This window comes from Bufo bufo, chromosome 6, assembly GCF_905171765.1.
Source record: "Bufo bufo chromosome 6, aBufBuf1.1, whole genome shotgun sequence".
NCBI classification, from domain to species: Eukaryota; Metazoa; Chordata; class Amphibia; order Anura; family Bufonidae; genus Bufo; species Bufo bufo.
In genome coordinates, this window is record NC_053394.1 from 304,293,882 (window position 1) to 304,305,920 (window position 12,039).

The 12,039-nt window shown below is 43.0% G+C and overlaps 1 protein-coding gene across 1 annotated transcript in view; it reads left to right on the forward strand.

Annotated features, from left to right (window-relative positions):
• FBXO47 (F-box protein 47) overlaps nucleotides 1–12,039 on the forward strand; it is a 181,036-nt gene that overhangs the window by 34,935 nt on the left and 134,062 nt on the right. Inside the window, exon 2 of the mRNA XM_040436628.1 lies at nucleotides 773–943. Within this exon, the coding sequence (XP_040292562.1) occupies nucleotides 773–943 (171 nt within the window). The remainder of the gene's footprint in view (nucleotides 1–772; nucleotides 944–12,039) is intronic.

The following is a 12,039-nucleotide window of genomic DNA, read 5'->3' on the forward strand; positions in this document are numbered from 1 at the left end:
TGACCTAACCCATAAAGCATAGGAAGTGACGTGCGCTGGCCCTTAAGGAAATGCTGCAGGAAACAAGCAGCAAGCATGCTGTGGCCAGGGCTGAAAGGAAACACTGGCAGGAGATCACCACTGAACACGGCACCTGGGACCGCAGAGGTAAGCAGGGGAACAGCGGCGCATGGATCTCAATAGTTGAAGAAAACGCTTCCGTTTTCTCCCCATTCATTGTCGATGGGGACAAAACTGAACTGAACGAAACGGAATGCACCAACATGCATTCCGTTCTGTTTGGTTGTGCTCCCATCGCGGACAGAATAACGCTGCAAGCAGCGTTTTTCTGTCCGCGATGTGGTGCGGAGCAAGACGGATCTGTCCTGACACACAATGTAAATCAATAGGAACGGATCCGTTTTCTCTGACACAATAGAAAACGGATCTGTCCCCCATTGACCTTCAATAGTGTTCATGACGGATCTGTCATGGCTGTATAAGACATAATACAACCGCATCCGTTCATGATGGATGTATGCGGTTGTATTATTGTAATGGAAGCGTTGTTGCAGATCCATGACGGATCCGCAAAAAACGCTAGTGTGAAAATAGCCTAACTTGTTTTATTATTTTAACTCCCTTCCCTACCATGTAGCAAATTTTATCTAATTTCAACTCTGACAACCTCTTTTACTTTGGATCTTCATTGTGGTGTATAAATAACTTTACATGATTTTCCTTTAATTTTGAAGCATTGATCTTGATGATAATTGTTTTATCTCTGTTACAGTTAAAGATATTAGCATTATGAGCATGGTCTCTAAAGCCATCAGTGGGCAGCTTATTAGCTACATCTCTTCACCAACAGGAAATCGTCGACTGCTCTGCCAGGACTTCCACTCTGCTGGTTTTGTAGAGGGAAGGAGAGAGGCTCCAATATTGGAACATTACAGAACTTTAGGTGAACAGAATTCTACATTATATCAATAGTTAGCTACAAATCCTTACGTTTAGCTAACATTTGCTCATTACAACTGGTTGTTATCTTTCTAAAAAATGTTTATTTGAATTTGACACAAACATACGTTTCAGTAATTGATTTTATGAACATGTACACTGCAAAAATTGAAAAAGTTTAGTCTGAACAGTCCTATTTGAACCCTCAATAACATGGCCATTTTATGGTACCGTTATGTTCGAAGCCGTGATAGGGCATAGAGCTACTGTAATAATAATAATCTTTATATAGTGCAAACATATTCCACAGCGCTTTGCAATCAGAGGGTTCATGTACAAACAAAATCAGACATTGCATAGTAACAAAATAGTCAACAGTAAAAATGTGGACTGAGGGCCCTGCTCACAAGAGCTTACCCTTTGAGGAGTTAGACTGGGTTCACACGGGCGTCACGTTTTGGCTCAGAATGCGACCCAGGTGCATTGCGGCAAACCAGCGCGATTAGGCACGCAATTTCAGTCAGTTTTAACTGCGATTGTGTTCCGTTGTTCAGTTTATATCACGCGGGTGCAATGCGTTTTGCACGCGCGTGATAAAAAACTGAATGTGGTACCCAGACCCGAACTTCTTCACTGAAGTTCAGGTTTGGGTTCAAGGTTGTGTAGATCTAATTATTTTCCCTTATAACATGGTTATAAGGGAAAATAATAGCATTCTTAATACAGAACTCCTCCAGCCCTATTTTACTAAGCATTCTGTATTAAGAATGCTATTATTTTCCCTTATAGCCATGTTATAAGGGAAAATAATAATGATCGGGTCCCCATCCCGATCATCTCCTAGCAACCATGCGTGAAAATTGCACCGCATCCGCACTTGCTTGCGGATGCTTGCGATTTTCACGCAGCCCCATTTACTTCTATGGGGCCTGCGTTGCGTGAAAAACGCACAAAGTAGAGCATGCTGAGATTTTCACGCAACGCACAAGTGATGCGGTAAAATCACCGCTCATGTGCACAGCCCCATAGAAATGAATGGGTCCGGCTTCAGTGCGGGTGCAATTCGTTCACCTCACGCATTGCACCCGCGCGGAAATCTCGCCCGTGTGAAAGAGGCCTTAGGGTTTACACAAAGTAAAGTAAAAGCTGCTTGTTTTGTACAATGGTCCATCCATTTTAACGTGCTAACAGTCACATTAAAATTGAAAAAACCCTCCCAAAAATGTCACTTTTTTATTGTAGATTTTTAATGTGTGTCGACAGTAAATCTTGTTGGAGCACAACTAAGGGGACACAACTGCATTTTAATCCCTTAGTGACATAATTCATTTTAGCCTTAAGGACCAATAATATTTTTCCCCTTTGTGTTCCAGCAGTCATAACTTTTAAATTTTTTCTTCTAAACTCTTTATTTTATTTTAGGGGTTAGTTTAGTTTTTTTAGGAACTATTTTAGGGTATATATAGTGTAGTAAATAACTTTTACTATTTTATTTTTGGGGGAAAATAAAGAAAAAATGCAATTTTAACATTGTATGGTTTGGAATTTATTTACGGTGTTCACTGTGTGGTAATAAGATAACATAACTTTATTATGTGGGTCAGTACAGTGATGATAAGGCCACACTTCTATATATTTTTTTACTATTTTTCCTTTCCTCCTGCAGCCTGTCAGCTTTGCAACTGCTCCTTCATTCTCTTCCAGACTGAAGAGCGGTTGGGGGCAGCTGTTTTAACTGCTCATTGGTCTGGTTTGGTAGCAGCTAGAGATATGGGCTTTATATTACAAGCTTTCAAACAATACCAGAATGAGCAATATCTTCAATACATGGGAAGATATCACTGTTAGAAATCTGGATGCAGTGAATACAGCTGAAAGTAAAAGTAAAAACACGTTTTACCCGCAATTATTCCCAACTTTATTTTTAACAGTGATATCTCCTGTTTATGTTGGACTAATGCTGTCATTTTGACAGCTTTCAAACAAGACCAGGCCCATGCTTCTAGCTGTTACCAATCAGGAGATATCAGCAGCTAAAGCAGCCTCCCCCCCCTTCCACTTCTGCCTGAGCCCAGCTTGGGTAGAACAGTACTTTTCCCACATCCCGAGATGAGCTCAGGCAGAACAGTTAGGTGGTTAAAGAACTTCTCCTGGCACCCTCCCCGATCATCTGTTTGAGGAGGCTGTATTGCTAATGTGATTGCCTCTGCCACCTCACAGCTTACTAAGCACATCTCATACAGTGTATAGCAGCTGTGTTTGGTATATTAGCTCAGCTTCATTCACTTGAATAGGGCAGTACCAAAAAGCCTTGGAGGAGGGATCGAGAGGTTATGAATCTGGTGGATGTTAGTCATAAATCAATGACAGAATGTGGAGCATGGGTAGGGTGGTACACAGAAATGAGTGAGGACATTTGGGATCTGTGTCTGATCCGCATTTTTTGTGGGTCAGACGCTCTTCTAATATATTATACCGGGACCGCAAAAAAAACAGGCAGCACACAGACGTCATCCATGTGCTGACTGCATCAGTGTGGCAGTTCTGCAAAAGATAGAACATGTCCTAATCTTGTCTGTTTTGTGGACAAGAATAGCCTTTTCTACTGATGGAAGTGAGCAAATTGCAGAATTCCCAAGGGCGGTGTCAGTATTTTGCGGATCCGTAGTTTAGAATGAGTTACAGTAATCAAGTCGAGAATTGATCAGAGCAACAATGAGAGTTTTTTTTTTCCACAATAGGAATTTAGCATGCTTCAGATGTCATACTAATTGGCACTGCTAAATCCTTATCCTCAGTACCAGGGTCTTATTTTATAATTTGTATTTTATTTCTCACCATTCTACTATTCCGCATATTGGTACCTTATTCCCCCATCTAATTGAATGGTAATTAAGCCATATTTACTATTGAAAATACACCACATTTATTACATTTCTTAGACACTTTTTGCCTCACTTAGCAAGTTGGTATGGCTTATCTGGAAAGGGAGTATGGCATAGTGAGCAAGGCCAGGGTTTAAGCTTCGAACCCGTGCACCATATGTGATACCATGGAAACAGGGCTACAGGGTTCATCACATTTCACCTGTTTGCAGACAGATATGTCAAAACACTATGGCTATAACAGGCTGTGAAGTTAAGCTCTACATTATTTATTTAAACCTTAACTCCTTAGGTACCGGGCCAATTTTCATGATTGCATTTTAGTTTTCTCCTCCCCACATTCCAATAGCCATAACTTTTTACACTTTTCGCTCATACAGCCATATGAGGGCTAATTTTTTGCGGGATAAGTTGATTTTTTTAATGGCACCATTTAGTTTACTATGTATTGTATCAGAAAACGGTAAAAAAATTCTTTATGGGGTTTAATAGAAAAAATCCCAACAAGATTTCTGGGGTTTTGATATTACAGCTTTCACTGGGCGACAAAAATGACATGACGTCCTTATTCTGTGTCTCAATGTGATTACGGCGATACCAAACTTGTATAGTTTTTAGTTTTACTACTTAAAAAAAAAATTAAAACCTTTGAAAAAAAATTCTTTGTATTACCATTTTCTGACAGCCATAACTTTTTTTGATTTCCATCCACCAAGCGGTATGAGGACTTGTTTTTTGTGGGACGAACTTTAGTTTTTATAGGTCCCATTTTTGAGGTGCTTACAACTTTTTGATCACTGTTATTCAATTTTTTGGGGGGTATTTTTTTTCCTGTTACGGTGTACACTGCAGAGGAAAAATATTTTTATATTTTAAGCTGAGTCATTTTTGGACGCAGCGAAACCTGTTATGTCTATTTTTCTCTTTTTTATATATTTTTATATGTAAAATTGGGAAAGGGGGTGATTTCTTTTTTTTATTTGGAATAACTTTTACCATCCTTAGGCCTCATGCACACGACCGTTCCGTTTTTTGCGGTCCGCAAATTGCGGAACGGAACAGGCGGCCCATTGTAGAAATGCCTATTCTTGTCCGCAAAACGGACTTTTTTTGCGTGGCCACGGAATGGAGCAACGGATGCGGACAGCACACGGAGTGCTGTCCGCATCTTTTGCGGCCCCATTGAAGTGAATGGGTCCGCACCCGAGCCGCAAAAACTGCTTCATGGGCCATACAAAAAATACGGTGAAAATCTGTTCCATGTAAAATCCGCTCAAAAGACAAGGGGGCACTGCCTCCAATTGGAGAGGAAAAAGTTCAGTCTCCTGAAGCGTCAAAGCTTCTTTACTGTAAGAACTGTGAATCTGTGGAATAGACTTCCTCAGGACGTGGTCACAGCAGGAACAGTGGACAGTTTTAAAAAGGGTTTAGATGAATTCTTAAAAGTAAACAACATTAATGCTTATGAAAACGTGTAGAAATCTTAGTTTCAATTCCTTCTGGGATTTGCATCCCCACCTATCCCTTGGTTGAACTTGATGGACTTATGTCTTTTTTCAACCGTATTAACTATGTTATTATAAATAAACTCTTAAGTGCGTTTAATTATTTATAATGGCTCATTTTGTCTAGGGGACCATCAGTGAAGGAGTTAAAATGGCTGCTGTCAGATTCCTAGGCATGGAATCCGTCCTCCTAATGACACTGCAGGACGGACTGTATGAGAAAGCAGAGCACAGAGCAGGAGCCCTTTGCATGTTCTATTCTCTGCGTGTATGAGCACCATGAATCATGAAATGATGTGCAGATCAAAACTGAGATAAGCGCTTATCTGTCTGCCTCACATCACCTGGTCCATACAAGCTGAAGTGTTTTCTAATGACACACCTCCCCCACAACATTGTGTGTCTGGTCCTCATTCCTACACTTCAGCTTGTGAGTATGAGGTGAGGAGAGCTCCGAGCCCTTATCTCAGCTGTCATCTGCACAGATTATTATGCTTCATATTGCCGATGCAGGCAGAGACTGTAGTTTACATAGGGCTCCTGCTCTGTGCTCTGCATTGTCAGGCTACTTTCACACCTGCGTTCAGGTGTCCGCTCGTGAGCTCCGCGTTCGGGTGTCCGCCTGGCCGTGCGGAGGCAAGCGGATCCGTCCAGACTTACAATAGAAGTCAATGGGGACGGATCCGCGTGAAGATGACACCATATGGCTCAATCTTCAAACGGATCCGTCCCCCATTGACTTTCAATGTAAAGTCTGGACGGATCCGTTCAGGTTACTTTCAGACTTAGTTTTTTTTTTTAACTATAATGCAGACGGATCCGTTCTGAACGGATACAAACGTCTGCATTATAGGAGCGGATCCGTCTGAGCAGACATCAGACGGACCCGCTCTGAACGCTAGTGTGAAAGTAGCCTCATACAGGCCGCCATGCAGTGTGATGAGGAGGAAGGATTCCATGTCCAGGAATCTGACAGCGGCCATTTTTACCCCTCCACTGATTGTTCCCTAGACAAAATGAGCCATTATAAATAATTGAATGCATTCAGGAGTTTATTTATAATAAGATGTATTTTCAGTATTTTCATTTCTATCTTTCCCAAAGAACCCCGTTAAACAATAGGTACTTTTCTGATGGCACGTTACCTTTAGCAAAAAATGTAAATGGACTAGTTGTACACTGTATTGTGGCAGGGAATGCTCAAAGCAACAAACACGCAACAAACAGGATCCTGTGTTGGTAATGGTGTTCAAGTGATGCTTCATTCTGAGCTGCACACAGATCAGAAGAGGCACAAAAAAATGTCTACTTAAAAGGTATAGTTGTCTTAAAGCAGATATATTTGACACAGATTTCTGTAATAAATTAGTTCTTCCCCTTTGAGATTGCTAGTGGCAAAGATAAAGATAGATTACATTGTGAGACTCTTGTGTGGCTTAAACATTTGTTAGACTTGAACCAGTATCTAGGTCATACCTCCTGCGTTCTCTAATGGTGAGATAGCTAATTTCCTTTTTCAAGCTCTAAGCTTGGCAATAGCTGTATATAGATAGCCATACCTGTTGTGTGAGCATTTGGCGTTTATCAGTGTGACACTGGATTTTTTTCCCATGGTAAAATATCAGCATTTAACATTTTATAAGGTACAGCTTTCTTTCTTTTTTTTTATTATATATTTTTATTTATCAAGATACCTTGTACACATTAAAAGCCAACAGCATGTACATCATGTAGAATCTGTTGTTACATAGTTGACTAATCATAACTATTGTTAAATCATTACAGCGTGACATCTTGATATCTTTTTATAGTAATATCCAAACTCCCCCCCCCCTCTCTATATAACACCAACTTCTCTAAACCCAAAGGTGATTCTGACAGCCAATCTCCAAAGTATACTGGATGCGTTCAGAGTAACCAGGGCCATTCGGGTCCACAACTCGCCACCTGTATTTACCAGATCCTATTGTCATATTGCCTCTCAGTTTGGACGTCAAATAACATTTCATCTGTTTAAACGGTGACATTAGCTCCTGTAGTTCGTTGTCTAATAGAGCGTCTGAAATAAATATTTTCCATTTTTTCATAAACCTGCCCACTGTCTTTTCTTTGTGTCTCTCAATCTCCAACCTCTCCATATATAGCATGTACTTCATAGTGCCCATGACCTCCTCCCATTCCGGCACTGTCGGTTGCAACCATTTTCTCAGAATTGATTTTTTGACTGACATGAGCAGAACGTGTATACCACTCTCAGCAACCGCCAGGCCTTGTATATCTGATTGATCCCTCGGGATGTATTGAAAGATACACTGCATAGGGTTAGGTTTCACCTCTATTTCCCACACCTTCTGAATATATGTCACAGCACGGGACCATAGTGGTTGTAAGTTTGGGCAGGTCAGCAAACCGTGTAAGAGGTTCGCCTTTGGCAATGCACATTTAGGGCAGTGTCTCAAATAATGAGCTGGAGCCTCCCTGTAGGGCAAGTCGAATGCGTACGTTGCTTTATGCAGTATGCGCAATTGCGTTTCCCTCCATTGCTCGTTTAAGATTGATTTCCTGATAAATTCAAAGCCTTCCGTCATCTTTTTGGGTACGTCCTGATCCTCTAACTCTCTTTCCCATGTGTGAAAAACTCTATTTACCAGACCTAACATTTGAGTACTGTGGATCCTGTGATACCATTCTGACAGAGGGCGCAATGATGCCCCTGTGCCCAGAAGTGCATCAAACCACAACAGTCTATCCGCCTCACCCATCCTTTCTGATTGCAATTTACAGTAGGCTTTTAATTGTTGATAAGGGAGGAAATGCGACACTGTCAAGTGGTGTTTATCTCTAAGTTCTTCCCAAGGGAACAGGGCCTCGCCAGTGCTGTCTAGCAGTTGATGCAGCTTATGTATGCCTTTTTCCCTGGGGGAAGGAAGGCAAAGACTACAGTGGTATCTACGGCAACACATAAAACGGCAGTCGGTAGATCTTTCTAATGGCTTTCCAGGACATAATTGTATCTCGCAATACCACATTCTGTTTGATTCAAGATGGGATATCACTTAATTTCGTGTGTAGCAGCGCCCCCAGTCGCCACGGGCGTGCCAACTCCTGTTCCAGGGAAGTAGCCGAAAAGAAGGAGGTACCCCATATCCAGTTCCGTACGTGGCGAAACAAAGCTGCCAGGTTATAATGACGAACATATGGCATCTGAAGGCCCCCCTCCCATTTTAGCATCGTAAGTTTCTCATAGGATATACGTGGCCTTTTATGCTTCCACAAAAAGGCTATGAATGCTGAATAGATTTTCCTGACATCATCATGTCGTAATAACAGAGGGATTGTCTGTAAAGGTTATAGGAGTTTAGAGAAACATGACATTTTAATCAGGTGTGCCCTTCCACTTAACCTGTTTCGGACACATGACGTACCGATACGGCATGTTGTCCCGGTACTTAAGGACACATGACATACCGGTACGTCATGTGTAGTTCTGTTCACCGGCGGGCGGTGATCGGAACTGGGTGCCTGCTCAAATCCTGTGCCCCCCCATGTCGGCGATCGCAGCAAACCGAAGGTCAATTCAGACCTGCGGTTTGCTGCGTTTCCGGGATATTCGGGTCTCTGGGGACCCGATAACCCGGAACAGGATGGTGATCGGTGGTGTGATAATACACCATCAATCACCATCCTGAGACGTCTCTCATTGGTCGGCTGGGCGGGCAGTTCAAATTACAGCAGCGCTCCTCTCTTCCTCCTTTTGAGTCCGGGAGCCGAGGAGAGAGGAACGCTGCCTGTCGATCTCCAGAGCCAGCACCCCCATCTGTGCAGGGATCATCAGCCAGCACCACCAAGGTATTTAGGGAAAGGTTAGGATCGGCAGGGATATTCAGGGAAAGTTAGTGAGAAAAAAAACAAACTGTTTTTGTTGCATCACCCTAAATCGGGTGTCTGGGGTCCACAGCACAGCTGTGTGACCCTAGACCCCCCAGGGGTGCTGCAGCTTCCACACACACACACACACACACAAAGCAAGCAGCTTTCCTTTTTTTTTGGCGTACGCTGACTGTGGCCGGCACTCTTAGCGTCCGGCCACTGTTAGCTCATCGTACACCCCAACGCTGATCAACTTCGGACGGTTGATCAGCGAGTTTGAAGTTATTATTATTTTTTTTTCACATTTTTAGTCCATTTTTTTTTTAGTTTATTTTTTTTTGTCTGTTAGGTTTAGGGTGAGTTCGTGAACACCCGTGCCCCCACACACACTCACACCAAATAAAGTTTAACACGCACACACACACTCCCCTATGGCCCGCCGGATGTTCTCGGCCGAGGAGGCATACGCCCAGCTTGCCTCCGAGTCCGAGAGCCCCAGTGAGGACGAGGATGACCCCACTTTCCTTTTGATGAAGAGCCCCCAAGGCGGCAGAGACACCGCCAGGCGGAGCAAAGGGACCGCCACACTAGTACGAGCAGCTCTGGGGCTTGTACTAGTTTTCTGGCCCACCAGTTAAGTCCACCTGAGCCCCCTGCCGGTGAACTTGTCTGGTGTACCCCAGAGCATTTTGAGCCCACGATTCCTGATTTTGTAGGCCAACCAGGAATCCAGATTTCCACAGTGGGCTTCACTGAATATGACTATTTTAGTCTTTTTTTCAGTGACCACTTTGTAAATCTGATGGTGGAGCAAACAAACCTGTATGCCCAACAGTTCATTGCTCAACACCCGGGCTCCTTTTTGGCTAGGGCCGGTGGCTGGACTCCGGTCAGTGCAGCCGAGATGAGGACGTTTTGGGGCCTCGTGCTACACATGGGCCTAGTCAAAAAACCTAGTGTCAGGCATTACTGGAGTGGGGACGTCCTCTACCAGACCCCATTTTACAGTACGACCATGACACGCTCCCGGTTTGAGGCCATCCGGAAATGCCTGCATTATGCAGATAATGCAGCATGACCCCCCAAGGTGATCCTGCCTATGACCGCCTGTACAAAATCAGGCCGGTCATCGATCACTTTGGGGCCAAATTTGTGCAGGCCTATGTACCTGGAAGGGAGGTCACGGTTGATGAGTCTCTCATTGCTTTTAAGGGGAGACTTCTTTTCCGCCAGTATGTTCCCTCTAAGCGGGCGAGGTATGGCGTGAAGCTGTGCAAACTTTGTGAGAGTACCTCAGGGTACACTTACAAGTTTCGTGTGTACGAGGGGCGAGATTCCCATATTCAACCCCCAGAATATCCCCCCACTCTGGGTGTTAGCGGGAAACTTGTGTGGGACCTTATGCACCCACTGCTAGATAAGGGTTACCACCTGTACGTGGATAACTTTTATACTAGTATCCCCTTGTTCCAGTCCCTCGCCGCCAGATCCACGTCCGCTTGTGGGACCATGCGGAAAAATCAACGCGGCCTCCCTGCCCACCCCCTCCAGGTACCTATCCCCAGGGGTGAGACCCGTGCCCTTACCAGTGGAAACCTGTTGCTGGTCAGATATAAAGGGGATGTCCTTGTACTGTCCACAATTCACGGTACCGTCATCACCCCTGTCCCTGTGCGAGGTACCTTGGCAACGGTCCTCAAGCCTGATTGTATCGTCGACTAAAATCGGTATATGGGAGGAGTTGATCTCTCTGATCAAGTCCTCAAGCCATATAATGCCATGCGCAAAACCCGGGCATGGTACAAAAAAGTTGCGGTCTACTTGGTGCAGGTTGCCTTGTACAACTCTTTTGTGCTGTCCCGGAGCGCTGGCAACACAGGGAAATTCCTTCAGTTCTATGAGGCAGTCCTCAAGGGACGGACCCAAAAAAGGTGCAGAGTGTATCACAGGAGGTGTGACACGTGCCCCGATCATCCGGGCCTCTACATTATTGGTTGCTTCAGGGAGTACCACACTTCCATGGAGTACTAAATTTATATTCCCCTTCCCCAATTTAGCCACTGACAACCGGATAAATAAACTATGGTTCTCAGACTTGAGACACTAAAACCAAAAATATTAGTAAAACTAAAATAAAAATAAAAAGTTGACATATTAGGTATCGCCACGTCCGTAAGAATCTGCTCTATAAAAATACCCCATGACCTAACCCCTCAGATGAACACGGTCAAAAAAATTAAATAAAAAAAAGTGCAAAAAAAGGTATTGTTTTTGTCACCTTACATCACAAAAAGTGTAATAGCAAGCGAAAAGTCATATGCCCCCCCAAAATAGTGCCAATAAAACCGTCCTCTCCTGCAAAAAATGAGCCCCTACCTAAGATAATCGGCTAAAAACAAAAAAAAAATTACTCTTAGACTATGGAGATACTAAAATGTTTTTTTTTTTTTTATAAAAGGATAATATAGTGTAAAACCTAAATAAATTTTTAAAAAGTAGACATATTAGGTATCGCCACGTCTGTAAGAATCTGCTCTATAAAAATACCCCATGACCTAACCCCTCAGATGAACACGGTCAAAAAAATAAAATAAAAACGGTGCCAAAACAGCTATTTTTTGGCAAATTTTCCATTTTAATCATTTTTTTCCAGTAACAAAGCAAGGGTTAACAGCCAAACAAAACGTAATATTTATTACCCTTACATCACAAAAATTGTAATAGCAAGCGATCAAAAAGTCATATGCCCCCCAAAATAGTGCCAATCAAACCGTCCTCTCATCCCTACCTAAAATAATCGGCTAAAAAAAATAATAAAAATGACTCTTAGACTATTGAGA